Below are 17,105 nucleotides of genomic sequence, written 5' to 3'. Positions count from 1 at the left end.
TTACCATTGTAAACCGCAGTCTGTAGTCCGCTGAAGAGTCTACAAGCAATGACTTTTTAGATTCCTCATTGCAAGTTCTTATTTTATCTTTTGAATTACTACTGTGCATATTTTTATCAATAGCATTAAATTACACTATTGTTACATTTGTAATTCCTTACAGGATACCTTAAAGCAGATCTGAAGATTTTACAGTATTTGATCCCCTCGTTGTCTATACTTGATCATTACTAACTACTGTATAACTACTGTAAAACTACAAGAAAAAAAATCCGGCTATACAGGTACAGTTTACAATAGTTTGATATAATTACTTTCTCATGCACACATCAATTTGTATGGATCAGTAACTGAGTCCTGTTAAGGTGCCCAATCCCCTATACTGCATTTCCATATCCCTCCACTTACATGTAGAGGTACAATATACTGTATATGGTATGTGCAGTGCTTCAGCAGACTCGAGATATATAAATGTATATATATGTATTCTTATATATATATATATATATAGATATAGATATATATCTATATATATATATCTATATATATATATATATATATATATATATATATATGATATTATCATATATATACACAGCACTGGACTGCCTGCCCCAAAGCGGCTTACGGGAGGGCAATATGACTAAGGATGGATGCTAGGCCTGAGGATATAGCAAGGGATTAAGGTGTGAATGCACTTTGTGTGAGAAAATTGGAAGGTGAGGCTATAGGAGTTGTGGAGCCCTGCTATTGGTCAAGGAGAGGGCAGTTGTACGGTAGTAAATAGGGCAGGGTCATTCGATACCTGATATCTGAAATCGTCCCTTCCACCCGCCCTAATTTGACTTTGTCACAGCGGGAGGTGGAAAGGAGGGGGGTATTTGATGTTGGCGGATTGCACAAAAAGCGGGAGGGGACCGAAGGCAGGAATGGGTTACACCTGGTGGTGCAATGGTACGGTTGGTTAATGTGGGTCCCTGCTGGGCTGGGTCCCAATAGGACATTTGTTAGGCAACACTTGGCTGGGTGTCCTTGAGTGGTGCGGCTGTGGGGAACGTTGGGGAGCTGGTCTTGCAATCAAGTACAACGGGAACCTTCGCTTACTCCCCTCCTCTTCTGGTGGTTATGTTACTATCGAGTTATTTCTATATTTATGTACTGTATATAAAGGTTATTGATTGTTTGTTGTTAGTTAATAAACGGGGCTGCTGTGTTCTTTTACATCCAATGTCACACAGTCTTTGTGTATTAATTTTAGGTTAAGAAGTCGGGAAAGGGGGTTTGGGGTTGTGGTCGGTACGGCAAGGTAATGCCTTCAGTCTGACTTCCCTGAGTAATGAGGTATTCTCCCCAAGATCCATTCATCACAGGGAGAATACCGCCATACACTCTCAAACTATTTGAACAGAGACTACACGTGTAGCTTCAAGTGCAGCTCTATATGTTGACTGTGTTGGCACCAGAGAAATAGCTTTTAGATGAGCAGATATAAAGCAAAAGGATCTGCACAAGAAGCCTTTTCCCCTCTTAGATGGGAAAAGATATTCCATAAATATTCTTCTTTGGTCAAGTCAGAGTATAAGCGCCTAGAATCAAGTTAGAGGAAATCAGTCACCATGTTTTTTCCACATAATCTGAGAGCAGCATAATGTAGAGATGGAGACCCTGATTCCAGCGGTGTGTCACTTATTTTGCTGCTTGCTGCAGCTTTCATAAAATTTTGATCAATATTTTATCAGCAGGAGATTATTACTAGAGGACTAATAAACCAGCTGCCATATAGTCCTCTATGTTTATAATCTCTGTATAACATTGCCCCTGATTGGCAGCTTTCTGTGTATACTGTGCATAAGAAGAAAGGTGAAAATCAATGGTAGGGGTGGAGTTATATAGAGCTCATAATTCAGAGGACTGGTAGCTCTACACTGACGAGTAAAAGGGTAACAGTGTTTTGGACTTTTGACTTTCAGGCTCCATCTCTCATCATCCTCTACAGCTTTGAGTGTGAGACGACTTTCATTTTATAGGCAATCATCTTTTGGTATCTCATACATAAATTTGATTTGCAACTACTTTGCATATGATTTGTTATGCAGATTCTTGTTTTGTCACTCCATTGTTACTGTTTAGCTCCTGATGTTGGAAAAATCTTTTTCCTCCTGTATACTACAAATTACAACCTATTCTCACATTCCCTAATAGTTCAATGTTTTATTAGGTTGATTTCCAAGTGAAATGAGTGAGAGTTCCCAAGAAAAAGAAAAAAGAGAAACAACATCATCCAGTTCATCATTAGCGGTCAAGAAAACTGCCAAACTGCATCATGTGAGTGCCATAACAGTTAGTAGAATCCGAAATGAAGTTTGTCCATTAATTGAAAAGCCAAGAAGTTGATGTCCAGGAAAAATATTGAAGTCCAGAAGTTGGCTCATCACAAGGTCTATCAATTCTGGTGCGACAAATATTGCACTGGAAGTGGTTCATATGATTCGTAATGGTGAGATCACAGATATCCATATGTGCTCTGTATGACATATTACACAAGACTGGAATTTTGGCCCGAAAAAAGGTGAAAAAAAGAGAATTTTGTTTACTTACCGTAAATTCTTTTTCTTATAGTTCCGTATTGGGAGACCCAGACCATGGGTGTTTAGCTTCTGCCTCCCGAGGACACACAAAGTACTACACTTAAAAGTGTAGCTCCTCCCTCTGAGCTTATACACCCCATGGAGAACCAGATCTAGCCAGTTTAGTGCAAAAGCTGAAGGAGAATAGCCACCCACAAGTAAAAACAGAGCAAAAACCGGAACAACCGGAGACTCTGTCATCAACAACAGCCGGTGAAAACACGCGGAACAAGAAATTGCCAACAGGCAACAGGGAGGGAGCTGGGTCTCCCAATACGGAACTATAAGAAAAATAATTTACGGTAAGTAAACAAAATTCTCTTTTTCTTTATCGTTCATATGGGAGACCCAGACCATGGGACGTCTCAAAGCAGTCCATGGGTGGGAAATAAACAGAAAAACTAAGAAGTAGGCAGAACCTAACTTCACAAATGGGAGACAGCCGCCTGAAGGATGCGTCTGCCCAAGCTCGCATCTGCCGAAGCATGAGCATGCACTTGGTAGTGCTTCGAAAAGGTATACAGGCTAGTCCAAGTGGCAGCCTGACAGACTTGTTGAGCCGTAGCCTGGTGCCTGAAAGCCCAAGAGGCACCGACAGCTCTGGTCGAGTGTGCCTTGATCCCCGGTGGGGGAGGCACCTGAGAACACTGGTAGGCGTCCGAAATGGTCGACCTAATCCAACGGGCTAAGGTCGGCTTAGAAGCAGAGAGGCCCTTGCGCCGACCTGTGGTTAGCACAAAAAGAGAAGTGCACCGCCTAAGAGCAACGGTGCGAGACAGATAGATCCGGAGAGCACACACCAGGTCTAGGGTATGCAGCGCTTTTTCAAAGCGATGAACAGGAGCCGGACAAAAGGAAGGTAGGGTAATGTCCTGGTTAAGGTGGAAAGGAGAGACCACCTTAGGAAGAAAGTCCGGAGTCGGACGAAGAACCACCTTGTCTTGATGAAAAACGAAAAAAGGTGACTCCGAAGAGAGCGCAACCAAATCGGAGACTCTCCTGAGGGAAGTTATGGCCACTAGAAAGACCACTTTCTGTGAAAGCCGAAACAAAGAAACCTCCCTAAGAGGCTCAAAGGGGGGTTTCTGCAAAACCGTGAGAACCAAATTGAGGTCCCAGGGATCCAAGGGCCGCCGGTAAGGCGGAATGATGTGAGATGCGCCCTGCATGAAGGTGCGGACCTGAGCCAGCCAGGCGAGACGCCGCTGGAACAGCACTGACAGAGCTGAGACTTGTCCCTTGAGAGAGTTGACGGACAGTCCCAGCTGCAGACCGGACTGTAGAAAGGACAGAAGGGTCGGCAAGGAAAAAGGCCAAGGAGGATGGCCGGAAGAGCGACACCAAGACAGGAACATTTTCCAAGTCCTGTGATAGATCTTGGCGGAGGAAGACTTACGGGCCCGAGTCATAGTGGAGATGACTTCAGGAGTGATACCAGAAGCCGTCAAGATCCAGGACTCAAGAGCCACGCCGTCAATTTGAGAGCCGCAGAATTCTGGCTGAAAAACGGACCTTGTGAGAGAAGGTCTGGACGGTCCGGAAGATGCCACGGTACCTCTACGGACAGAAGGAGCAGGTCTGGGTACCAAGCTCGCCTGGGCCAGTCCGGAGCAATGAGAATGACTCGACGGCCCTCCATTCTGATCTTGCGCAGGACTCTGGGCAAGAGAGCTAGAGGGGGAAACACGTAGGACAGACGAAACTGGGACCAGTCTTGGACCAGAGCATCCGCGGCGAATGCCTGAGGATCGTGGGAGCGAGCCACGTAAACGGGAACTTTGTTGTTGTGATGGGATGCCATTAGGTCCACGTCCGGAGTGCCCCATTTGCGGCAGATTGACTGAAAAACTGCCGGGTGCAGGGACCACTCGCCACTGTCCACGGTTTGACGGCTGAGATAATCTGCCTCCCAGTTTTCCATGCCTGGGATGTGGACTGCGGATATGGTGGACTTGGAGTCCTCTGCCATTGAAGGATGTCGCGTTGTCCGACTGGACTCGGATGTGCCTGCCCGCCAGCAGATGGTGAAAAGCTAGGAGAGCCAGAAACACGGCTCTGGTTTCCAGGACATTGATCGAAAGGGCTGATTCGGACGGAGTCCAAGTGCCCTGCGCTCGGTGGTGGAGACATACCGCTCCCCAGCCGGATAGACTGGCATCCGTGGTGAGGATCACCCAGGACGGGACCAGAAAGGAGCGCCCCTGGGACAGAGAGAGGGGCCGAAGCCACCACTGAAGAGAGCTCCTGGTCTGTGGCGACAGAGCCACTAACCTGTGCAAGGAGGAAGGCCGCTTGTCCCAGCAGCGGAGAATGTCCAGCTGCAGGGGACGCAGATGGAACTGGGCAAAGTGAACAGCCTCCATTGACGCCACCATCTGACCCAGCACCTGTATCAGGCGCCTGAGGGAATAACGGCGGGGCCTCAGCAGAGAGCGCACCGCCAGTTGGAGGGACTGCTGTTTGACTAAGGGCAACTTCACAAGTGCCGGCAAAGTCTCGAACTGCATCCCTAGGTACGTGAGACTCTGGGTCGGAGTCAGAGTGGACTTGGGAAGATTGACAAGCCACCCGAATTGGGCTAGAGTGGCGAGCGTGAGCGAGACACTCGGCTGACAGTCCACGCTGGATGAAGCCTTTACCAGAAGGTCATCCAGGTAAGGGATCACTGCCAACCCCTGTAGGTGCAGGACCGCAATCACTGCTGCCATGACCTTGGTGAATACCCGAGGAGCTGTGGCCAACCCGAAGGGGAGAGCCACGAATTGGAAATGTTCCTCTCCGATTGCAAAACGTAGCCAACGCTGGTGTGAAACTGCAATTGGCACATGCAGATAGGCATCTCTGATGTCGATGGATGCCAGGAAATCCCCTTGGGTCATTGAGGCAATGACTGATCGCAGAGACTCCATGCGAAAATGCCGCACCTGAACATGCTTGTTGAGAAGCTTGAGATCCAGGATGGGCCGGAAGGAGCCGTCCTTTTTGGGGACTAGGAAGAGATTTGAGTAGAAACCTCTGAACCGTTCCCGGGCGGGAACCGGTACAATTACTCTGTTGGCCTGCAAGGATGCCACGGCCTGTGAGAAGGCGGCGGCCTTGGAGCAGGGGGGAGTTGAGAGAAAAAATCTGTTTGGCGGACTGGAAGAAAATTCTATCCTGTAGCCGTGGGAGATGATATCCCTTACCCACTGATCGGAGACGTGTTGAAACCACGCGTCGCCAAAGTGGGAGAGCCTGCCACCGACTAAGGACGTTGCTGGCGCGGACAGACAGTCAAGAGGAGACTGCCTTAGTGGCAGCAGCACCTGCGGTCTTTTGTGGACGCGCTTTTGGGCGCCAGTTGGATTTCTGGTCCTTGGCTGAGTTAGTGGACGAGGCCGAGGGCTTAGAGGAGGACCAGTTGGAGGAACGAAAGGAACGAAACCTCGACTGATTCCTGCCCTGGACAGGTTTCCTGGTTTTGGTTTGTGGCATGGAAGTACTTTTCCCGCCAGTAGCTTCATTGATAATTTCATCCAGCTGTTCACCGAACAGCCGGGACCCAGCAAAAGGGAGCCCAGCAAGGTACTTCTTTGAAGAAGCATCTGCCTTCCACTCTCGAAGCCACAAGATCCTGCGGATAGCGAGGGAATTAGCCGAAGCCACCGCGGTGAGAAGCTTCCAGCATGGCAGACATGGCATAGGACGAAAAAGCCGAAGCTTGGGAAGTTAAGGAAACCATTTCGGGCATAGATTCCCTGGCGAGGGAATGCATCCCCTCTAGAGAAGCAGTGATGGCTTTGAGAGCCCACACTGCTGCAAAAGTCAGGGAGAACGAAGCCCCCACTGCTTCATATATGGATTTGGCCAGAAGATCAATCTGGCGGTCAGTGGAATCCTTCAGAGAGGTGCCATCAGCCACCGATACAACGGTCCGGGCTGAGAGTCTAGACACCGGGGGGTCTACCTTTGGAGAATGAGCCCACTCCTTGACCACCTCAGGTGGAAAGGGAAAGCGGTCATCAGAACCACGCTTTGGCAAGCGTTTGTCAGGACAGGCCCTGGGCTTGGTCACAGCGGCCTGAAAACTGGAGTGGTTAAATAACACACTCTTTGCTCTCTTAGGCGAGGTAAACTGGTGCTTTTCTGCCAGAGAGGGTTGCTCCTCTGATACTGGCGGATTGAGATCCAGTACAGAATTAATGGACGCAATCAAATCACTAACATCTGAGTCACTTTCGGACAGATCAATGGGGCACATGGAGTTAACCTCCGAGCCCCCCGTAAAGGCATCCTCCTCGTCCTGCGAGTCAGCTCCTGAATCAGAGCCGCGGGACGAGGAAGGAGAGGGAACCCTGCGTCTCTTCTTAGAAGGACGGGATCTGGGACCAGATGATGAATCCTCTGTGAGCTCCGGTCCTGGGAGACCCCTAGCAGCAGAGGCACCCTGTGAAAGGGGCTGATGCATGTTCAGCAAAGTCCTGGACAGAAGTCCCATGGAGTCAGCAAAAGACTGGGAGATAGACCTAGAAAAGGATTCTACCCAGGCCGGGGGTTCAGCCACAGGAGCAGGAGCAGCCTGAGAGACCACTGGGGGTGAGACTCCAGGCTGAGGCACCGCCAGGTTAGAGCAGGCATCACAATGTGGGAATATGCTCGGTTCAGGCAGCAGTAGCTTTCATGCAGTGCATACTGAATACAGCTTTGGAGCCTTGCTCCTCGTGTGAGACATGCTGCTGGAGTGGGGGCTCTGCCAGAGAATGAACCCCAGAGAGTATAATCAGAGGTCCACAACCGGAGACCGGTTGTGGCTTACCAGACCGCTGGAGCGGTGTTGTGTGCCCTCCAGATCCCGAAGCCCGGACCCCCAAGCACAGCAACTCAGCAGAGATGCTGCAGACCAGCGCTTGCAGAGAGAACGCTGAGAAAATGGCCGCCGGAGCGAAGAGAGGGGGTGGGACTTGCTCTGAGGAGCGGGAACTGGAGGGCTATAGAGACCTGCCGTGGAGGAGGGACGCCCCTAGCAGTGGGGAGTGTCCAGAACGGCCGCCGGGCGGAGCCGAGCCTGTCCCTCTGCATGAGTGACATGCGAGGGCAGTGAAACCGAACTAGGCCTCCGGCGAAGCCGGGGCCTAAATTTGAGCGGCGCGGCCGGCATGCAGTCACCATCGGCGCGGTTCTCAGGCGACAGCCAGAGAACCCGCCGGAAATGTCATAAAACACACTCAGCACACTCTCCCACAACAATAAAGTACAGGGACCCCCATATATAAATGTCTCAGGTACTTAGCTTGCTGAGACGCAGGGTTCCAAGTCCCTGGGGATGAGTGCTCCGGTCCGGCAGGGTCCTGAAGGGCTGCGGATGGAGACCGGTCTCCTGCCAAGCATGGAGACCGTGCTGGCTCCCACTTCAAGCCAGAGCCCAGGAGGGATGGTGAAGGAGCACGGCATGTAAGGCTCCAGCCCTGGAAATCAACCTTAACAACACCGCTGACACAGTGGGGTGAGAAGGGACATGCCGGGAGTCCAGACTTGGACCCGCTTTTCTTCAAACTCTTTCCAAAAATCAAAAAATCACATGAGAATGCATGTGTGGATGTATGCCTCCTGACACAAAGCGATAAACTGGCTAGATCTGGTTCTCCAGGGGGTGTATAAGCTCAGAGGGAGGAGCTACACTTTTAAGTGTAGTACTTTGTGTGTCCTCTGGAGGCAGAAGCTAAACACCCATGGTCTGGGTCTCCCATAGGAACGATAAAGAAAGCCTCGACTTCTCTTTTATCATAAGAAGTATCGACTCAAGTTTGAAAAAAAAATGATAAATGAACAGTAGAAGAATGGAAACGGGTGATTTGGTGTGATGAGACAAAAGTCAATTGACTAGGCTCTGATGTGTGCAAATGGGTCTGAAAGAAACAAGGTAAAAATTGGGCTAATGGATAGAGAAATCGAACTACTAAATTCCGTGGCGGTAGCCTGAGGATATGGGCTGTTTCACCGCTAAAGACTTTGGATAATTCAACAGAATCGATAGTGGTCTCAGTGCTCAGCTGTATGTGAATTTCCTACAAGATGAGTTACTTTGAGTACTTTTGTATGAAAAGGACAACATAGCCGAACTAAATTCATAGTCCCTTCACACCTTCTCAGAACATAGCCCCACGTCAAACTGCATGGCACCCAAATGCATCTCAAGGTTCTGGCCAACTGGTCCAGGCAGCCATTATCTATCCCCAATTTCCTTGAGATGGCTGGATTGTCATTGTAAATAAAGCACTTGTACCTTGACCCCCCATCTCATTGTAGATTGTAAGCTCTCACGAGCATGGTTGTCTTTTTTTCCCCTCTAATTATTGTATTTTCTAGAACTATTTGTTTGTATATGATCCTCCTGAATTGTAAAGCGCTGCAGAATATGTTGGCGCTAAAGAAATATTATTATTATTTATAGTTTTCCAGCAGGACAATGCCCTAACAAAAAAATGATTCAGTGACAATGCAATAAAGGTTCTGGATTGGCTCACCACAGTCCCCAGACCTCAACCCAATTGAACAGTTGTGGGAAGAGGTGAAGAAAAAGCTGTATACATTCCCAAGTGAGTCAACCAGTATGCACTAACATCGGTAATGTGTAGAAGAGACTTAGGATCATATTTCCATGGAGACATGCTTGAATCTGATCAAGAGCATGTCCAGAAAGGCCTCAGGCAGTGTTGAAAGTTAAAGGTAGATTTAGAAAATACTTCCAAAATAATAAAAAGTCAAATTTAGATTTTTAGGGGCAAAACAGTAACAATGCAGTGACATGACAAGAATCTGCATCACTAATGACATACTAAATAAGTCAAATTTATGTATGAGATAGCCAAGAGGATTGTATATAAAATTAAGGTAGTCGCATGCTTAAAGCTGCAGTGGACGGTGAGATATGGAACCTGAAACTCAAAAGTTTAAAACATTGTTATCCTTTGCTCCTCAGATAAAACAGTGATTTTTATCAAAACTACTGCAAATTTTTACCATAGCATTTCATTTGAGGTTGTGCAAGCCCACCTGTGATATTGTATTTATAGTTACAGATGTGTACCTGTTCAATGATTTCACTTTGTTAAGAGGAGCTGTTTGTAATTCCAGTGTTTTACATTTGGTGAACCCCATATAGACAACAATAAAAAAGTTATAATTAGTACTTCCCTAACTAAAAGCATTTAGATGAGATTAAAGGGAGCTTTACACGTTGTGACATCGCTAGTGATCTCATTAGCGATGTGACACGCCAGATCGCAGAGGCGATCTGCCGAGATTGCACATGTGACCGGCGCTACAAAAACGACCTACCATATGTGCGATCTCTTAAAATCGCATCTGTGATCTGACGTGTCACATCGCTAATGAGATCAGCAGCGTGTAAAGCACCCTTAAGGCATATAATTAATTCGACCATGTTTTCTACCAATGTAGGCTTTAGGTTGTAGTTTAAAGAAGATTTAGGATTTACAGGTATATTTCAAGATCTACCCTTTATTATTTGTCTCATCCTCGTAGCTAAATTTCTCAGTGTCAGTTAAATTCAATCTTCAAATCGGGAATCAGGATCGGGGATACAAAGTTTAAGGCTGATATATACATAAGATGACAGCCAAACCTGTATAGGGTTTCATAAATCTTATGTCTCTCCATTCAAAGCCTTGCATATTTTTTACAGATTCTTCTAGAAGCCTATCAATTGCTATGGCTAACTTTATTCCCATAAAAATCCATCAGGGCGCCATTACAGCTACTCAGAAACAGTAATATAAAAGAGACCTTACCCATGCAGTCGTTATTATGAGTAAGCTCGAATCCAGGATAGCAGAGACAGTTATATGATCCCACGGTGTTTTTACAAGTCCCATTTCCGCATGGCTGACGCTCACATTCATCAATATCTGCCAAAGAGATACACATGAAACAGGAGGAAACATTCTTCCTGATTGGGTTCAAGTCATGTTGGTGACAGCTGGATAGTTTTTCATAAATGCTGGTTGGCTAACATGAAAGCAATTGTAGCCCAATAATAACTGACTCTATAAAATGTCTACTACTAGGCTGCCGCTGGGTGCACTTAAAATGCCAATAGTCACAAATTCACGTTTTTTTTAAATTATGGATGACAATATCCTTTTGCTACTCTATGGGCCCAGAAATATGATGTAAGACGTATATACAAAAAAGTTACCCATGCACATAGTCCTATCTTGAGAAGCTTTGAAGCCATTGTTGCATACGCAGCGATAACTGCCAAGCGTGTCCTCACATGTGCCATGACTGCAAACATTGGGAATTTCCAGGCATTCATTGCGATCTGTAAAATGGATATACATGAAAAACACATGTTAAAAACCATTAGATTACTGATGCAACCCTCAAAGTTACATGAACTCATGGAAGAAAAACTATGCAAATGCAATGGAAATGAAATGTTGACTTTACTGTGAATGATTCCTACAAACACAAGAGCTATGTAAAGAGCTAAAGCCGGGATTTATTCTGTCAGTATGATAATATTATCACATCATTTTTAAGAGTTTCTTTGCATATCTAAATCTTAATATAATGTTAGGGATATTTGGCTTGCAGGTGAACTTTCAGGAAGATCCTAAATGCCCTCTAACCTTTTCAGGTGAACTTAATGGGACCTTCTCTAGACTTTTGAATGCACATGTCCAACTGTTCAATGATTCAGTACTTTTTGCACAACTTGCTGTTCTCTAACAAGAAGCCTAATGGCTAATACATTTTGGGGTTCAATTAGAATTGGTATTTAAACAGTCTGCTTCATCGTGCTGGACACATTTTGACATCATGAGACGAAGACGACACCTAACAATGAATCAACAGTAACTTGCTATTGCGAGTTTAGAGTATCGCAGAGTGTCATCAGGAAGTTGCAACAGGGTTACAGAGAGACTGCAAAAGTCACATAAAGGCATAGAAGTGGATGTCCTTTGGCCACATCCTACACTGATGACCCTTTCATTGTAAATAATGCTCTTCAGAACTGTATGAAGAATGCCACACAGCTCCAGGCACAAGTAAGAGAGGTGAGAGGAACTCAAGTGTCTAATCAGAACATTTAAAACCATTTACATTAGCATGTTCTGCATAGAAGAGTATTTGACAACATCACTAGGTACAGGATGAGGGACCATTGGACCTCAGTGCTGTTCAACTATGAAAGTCTATTCATGATGAGCAGAAATTATGGCTGCCAATGAAGTTGGCGATATCAAAGAGAGCACTATGTAACAGACACTGTTCTCACCAGATGAGCCTTTGTTGTTGGTGGTGTTACAATGTGGGCAGGTGTGTCTAGTTAATACAGAACTGCCCTACACTTTGTGAATTGTCCATGAAAAGCCCTTACTACTTGAGTACCATCATTAAACCAGTCATTGTGCCTCTGCATAAAAAACACAGACCTAATTTCATCTTCATGGATGACAATGCTCCAGCTCATCGCGGTTGCATCATTTAGGAATAGCTGCTGGAGACTGGAGTACCTCAATGGAGTGGCCTGCACTTTCTCCAGACCTGAATCCCAAAGAAAACCTATGGTATCGGCTGATTTGCTGTATAGAGGCTTATAACTCTATATCCCAGAACTTTAATGACCTGAGAACCACCCTTAAAGAACAGTAGGATACCATGCCTCAGCAGATTATGTTAACAGCAGGAGACACCGCTGTCAGCTGTAATTGATGCTCAAAGGCACAAGAAAAAGTTATTGAGACACTGACATGTGTTGGGGGGTAAACTCACCACTGTTATTGGGTTTGGTTTCAATTAATTGTTTGAGATGAGGAAATTACGATTACATGCTTTTACTTAAATGCCCTTCATTTGTGATAAAATATCACCATAGCATGATCTTTTTACGTTTTCCATAAATTTCACCTGAAAACCAAGTATCCCAAACCTCTATAGAAAAATGTATAAATATAAACATATATATATATTTGTATATATACTGTATATACAGTATATGTAGAAAGTGCTTCAAAGCATGAGGACACTTTAAAAAAGAAAAAAGTTAATACTTAATTTTTATCAATTGTCAAAATGAAAGCTGAATGAAAAGAAGAGAAGGACCTAAATCAAATAATTTTCCTTCAAGGCAACCTCGAAGCATCATTACATTTGCAAAGCATACACTCGACACAGATTTTGAAGGAACATGGCGGAGTAGTTGTTCCCTACATCTTGGAGAACTAATTATAGATCTTTTGTGGATGTAGGCTTGCTTGAATACTTCCATCTCTTCACGTAATCCCAGACAGACAATGTTGAGATCAAGGCTAGTTGGTGACCAATACATCACTTCCAGGACTACTAGATCTTCTTTGCACTGAAAATTTGGAGCCAATTAGCTGCCTCCCTGATGGTGCTGCATGCTAGATTGAGCATTGAGCATTGAGGACACCCAAGAAATCGGAAACATTGAGCACTGTGACCCAGCTACACCCATCTACTGTTCGGAGACATGTGACCAAAGGTGGCCTTCATGGAATAATTGTGGCAAAATGCCTTTGAGATGGAAACAAGGCCAACTACAACAGAAGAACAGGGGTGCAGAAAAATGGCAACAGGTGGTTTGGACTTATGAGTTAAAATTTGAAATGTTTGGCTGCAACAGAAGGCACTTTGTTCACGGAAAAACTGTAGAATGGTACAATAATGAGTGTCTGTAGGCAACAGAGAACCATGGTGGAGGATCACTGCAAGGTTGGAGCTGTATCTCAATCAATATAGGTGGAGATTGGTCAAGATTAAAATCTTCCTCAATGAGAAATACAGGGAGATATTTATCCATCATTCAATACCTTCAAGGACGTGTCTTATTGGCCGCAAATTTGTTTTGAGACTGACAATGACCCTAAAAGTAGAAAAATGTCATTAAGAACTAGAGTATCTTCAGTGTAATAAAGAATGAGGTTTTCCTGTGTGATGATATGGCTCCTACAGAGCCTTGATATTAACATAATTGAGTCTGTCTGCGATTACATGAAGAAAATAAAGGATTTGAGAAAGCCATCAACAGAATATTTTCATTCACATACAGTTTAATTTACATTTCAATTATTCTTTTTAGTATTTTGATGTAAAGGAAAGTGCAGTTTACAGGATAGAATTTGCCTAGTACAGTATGTGCTTTAAAAATATCCAGTAGAGCGGTATTGGCTTCAAGCCATTATGCTGATGTTAATATAGACTTAAAGGGGTTCCCCAACAATGTGATAAAATTGCCCACATCAATAATTCTATTTGAAGCCTGTTCTAGTCACGTGTAAGGGCAGGTTGTAGTCTAAAGAAAGATAGTTTGTCTCAACTAACAGAAGAGTAGTATTGTAAACACACACCTCTGTGAGCTGTTGTAGTAGGGCTGTAACAGTTAAGAAATAAATCTTGTCACTTACTGAGATCACAGGATTTTGTCTGTTCTTTAGCTTCATTCTTTCATGTGTGGTCAGTTGGCGAGATGATTTATTTCTTCCCATGTCTTAGGCGATTTTAATTCTCCATTTGCAGGTTCCTGTCCGCCCATAAATTATAGTCTTTTTTTAACCCAAAGAGAGGCATTATTTTGATAGGTACCCAACAAAAATGAGGTCACCTTGCCATTGGTTGTTGGGCTCATATAAAGCTAGCCAATTTTGTGTGCTAAGTATGTCAACTTTTACATGTTTTTTTCATAGCAGCAATACAAGTCTATATTCCCATATTCATTGTTCCACATATCTTTGCACTGCAGTGTGCAACTGTCTCCTTTGTTATTATGTTTCATGTTCAGTCTCTACCTGTTCACATTAGAAAGGTAGGATGTGCCATCAGTCTTTTTCTTAGATTGCAAGAAATAAATCTTGTCACTGACTGAAATCACAGGATTTTTTCTGTTCTTTAGCTTCATTCTTTTATGTGTGCTCAATAGGTGAGGTGATTTATTTCTTCCCATATCACAGCCCTTCTCCAGCTGCTCACTGAGGAATGTATGTTTACGATGCTACTCTTCTGTCAGTTGAGAGACATGTCTCAAGCTGTTTCTTCAGACTACAACTCATCCTGGCACATGACTAGGATGACCTACAGTTTGAGTTATGTGACAAAACTAATTTATCACATTCTTGGATACCCCCTTTGAAATGTGCATAGCTGAATCCTGTATGAATCATTTTGTAGGAAATTAGAAAAAGTTGCACTAGTGCTATGAAAATGTGATGTAGATTACCCTATAAGATATTTAGAATGTGTTCACTTTTCCCTTTCTAACGCATATACTTTTAACTAAAATATTCAACGAAGGATAGGAATAAAAAGGTTCTTAAGGTATAAGATATAATGTTTCCTTGTCTTTTAAAATATGTATTTTTACATCAACTGCATAAGAAGTAATGAATAAAAACAGTGCCTTACCAATGCAAGCACCGTTGGGCAGAAGCTTAAACCCAGCTGAACATTCACAGCGGTAACTCCCAGGACTGTTTAAGCAATCTGCATTTCTCTGGCAGAAATAATCACCACTGGAGCATTCATCAATGTCTAAAATTTCAAATAATACCACATTTAGTACTGACACAAATACAAATGTCCTTTCATTATGTAGTTTATATTTTTCCGAAATAGAAAGCTAATGAATATAAGATAGATGGCCCATGCGCCTAAAATTGAAGCCCTTTTAGGGCTATACACGAAAATTAAACCTTGAAACAATATTCGCTGATTTTGCTGAAACTTAAATTTCTACCCCCCAAAATAAATCTGACAATAGAACAAAAACCAGAACTCTAGATACACATATTAATATTTGGTCTTTCTATACAAAGAAACTCCCATCGCTGAACTCACCTTCACAAACTAAAAGTAAATCATTGTAGCTAAATCCTGTTGGGCATTCACAACGGAAGCTGCCTATCTGGTTGATGCATACTCCATTCGCACAGATTCCTGGGATCTCTTTACATTCGTCAATGTCTAGAAAATAAAAGGTGAATTATGGAAATGGATACGGAATTATGATAACCTGTTTATGACTAGTTTCCTTATACCGGTAATCCATTTTGATAACTTACCTACAGCTTTGCCAGTATGTATATCAAAGGTAAATCCAGGGATTGTTCCACAAAGGTTTCTAAAATTAACTGTTTACATCAAAGGAGAGAAAAAAGATGACAAACAAGATTATTATTATTTTTGCAGAATTCATACAATAACTAATCTAAAAGTGTAGAAAACACTTAAATGGTGTACCACGTTACTTTTCTCTGGAGCATTTCTATTCAATTTTCTGCTCCTGTAAATTTAGTTTGGTAGTTTTTTAATTAGTAAATTCCTAAACAAAGTACAGGGCGGTCCATTTATTTGGATACACCCACATTATGGGTGTCAGGTCCAAGCATTCCTACATAAACAGTATTCTGGAAAGTGGATTGGTCATTGTGGGCCAGTTGAATGGTCACCAAGGTTTCCCAATCTCACTCCCGTAGACTTTTATCTTTGGGGTCATCTGAAGGCAATTGTCTATGCTGTGAAGATACAAGCATCTGAAAAAAGGATACTAGAAGCCTGTGCTAGCATTTCTTTGCAGTGTTGCTATTAGTATTTCAAGAGTGGGAGAAGAGGGTTGCATTGACAATCCAACACAATGGGCAGCACTTTGAACACATTTTATAATTGGTCATAAAATTGTAAATAACTAATAAACGAATAAAGTTACGTTAAAACCAAGGACACCATTGTTTTTCTTGGAAATTGTCAATAAGTTTGATGTGTTACATAACCCTCTTCTCATTGGAAAAATAAAGTTGGTTCCAAAATGGCCACCATGGTCACCACCCATCTTGAAAAATGTCTCCCCTCCTATATACTAATGAGCCACAAACAGGAAGTTGATATCACCAACCATTCCCATTTTATTTAGGTGTATCCAAATAAATGTATATAGCCATAGCTGTAACTTCATGTTTATCTCTCAGCTTTCTCCAGAGAGCTATACTCTGGTTATAGCTGTTAGCAGAAGACTTATTTGGCTCACAGATATTTTTCCTGACTCCATGACAAATGTGCACTGTTGACAATGTGGGAACAAATTATTAAACACGTTGAAATGCAAAGTGTGCCAATGTGCCTTTCTCCTCAACATCTATTGTTAGGGGACAATCAGGGTCCTATACACATGATGCTCATACAATTTTAAATTCATGTATGACCCACTTTATAGAGGTTGTCCAAACGTGACATATTTTTGGCCTATCTGTGGGTCTCTTTATGTAATTGGTAGGGTGCTGATGCTTTAAAAATCACTTCAGAGGGTTCTGTTGGTTGAGGCAATTATCATTAGAAGAATACAAGGCACTCCCAAGATTGGCTGCAACATGTGATTTATTTAATGTGCATAACAACAACAAAACGTTTTTGGTCCGTAGACCTTCCTCAGTAAGCACATTCGTGAAGAAGAGTTCAGTG

General features: G+C 43.6%; 1 protein-coding gene across 1 annotated transcript in view; it reads right to left on the bottom strand.

The window, feature by feature from the left end:
• Positions 1-17,105, bottom strand: part of FBN2 (fibrillin 2) — a 415,749-nt gene that overhangs the window by 87,453 nt on the left and 311,191 nt on the right. Inside the window, exons 42-46 of the mRNA XM_075324675.1 lie at positions 15,713-15,781; positions 15,489-15,614; positions 15,057-15,182; positions 10,825-10,950; positions 10,418-10,534 (exon numbers count right to left, since the gene is read on the bottom strand). Of these exons, the coding sequence (XP_075180790.1) occupies positions 10,418-10,534; positions 10,825-10,950; positions 15,057-15,182; positions 15,489-15,614; positions 15,713-15,781 (564 nt within the window). The remainder of the gene's footprint in view (positions 1-10,417; positions 10,535-10,824; positions 10,951-15,056; positions 15,183-15,488; positions 15,615-15,712; positions 15,782-17,105) is intronic.

Source organism: Anomaloglossus baeobatrachus, chromosome 1 (genome assembly GCF_048569485.1).
Source record: "Anomaloglossus baeobatrachus isolate aAnoBae1 chromosome 1, aAnoBae1.hap1, whole genome shotgun sequence".
Lineage (NCBI taxonomy): Eukaryota > Metazoa > Chordata > Amphibia > Anura > Aromobatidae > Anomaloglossus > Anomaloglossus baeobatrachus.
Note: the sequence above shows the minus strand (reverse complement) of the source record. Positions and strands in the feature narration are given on the sequence as shown.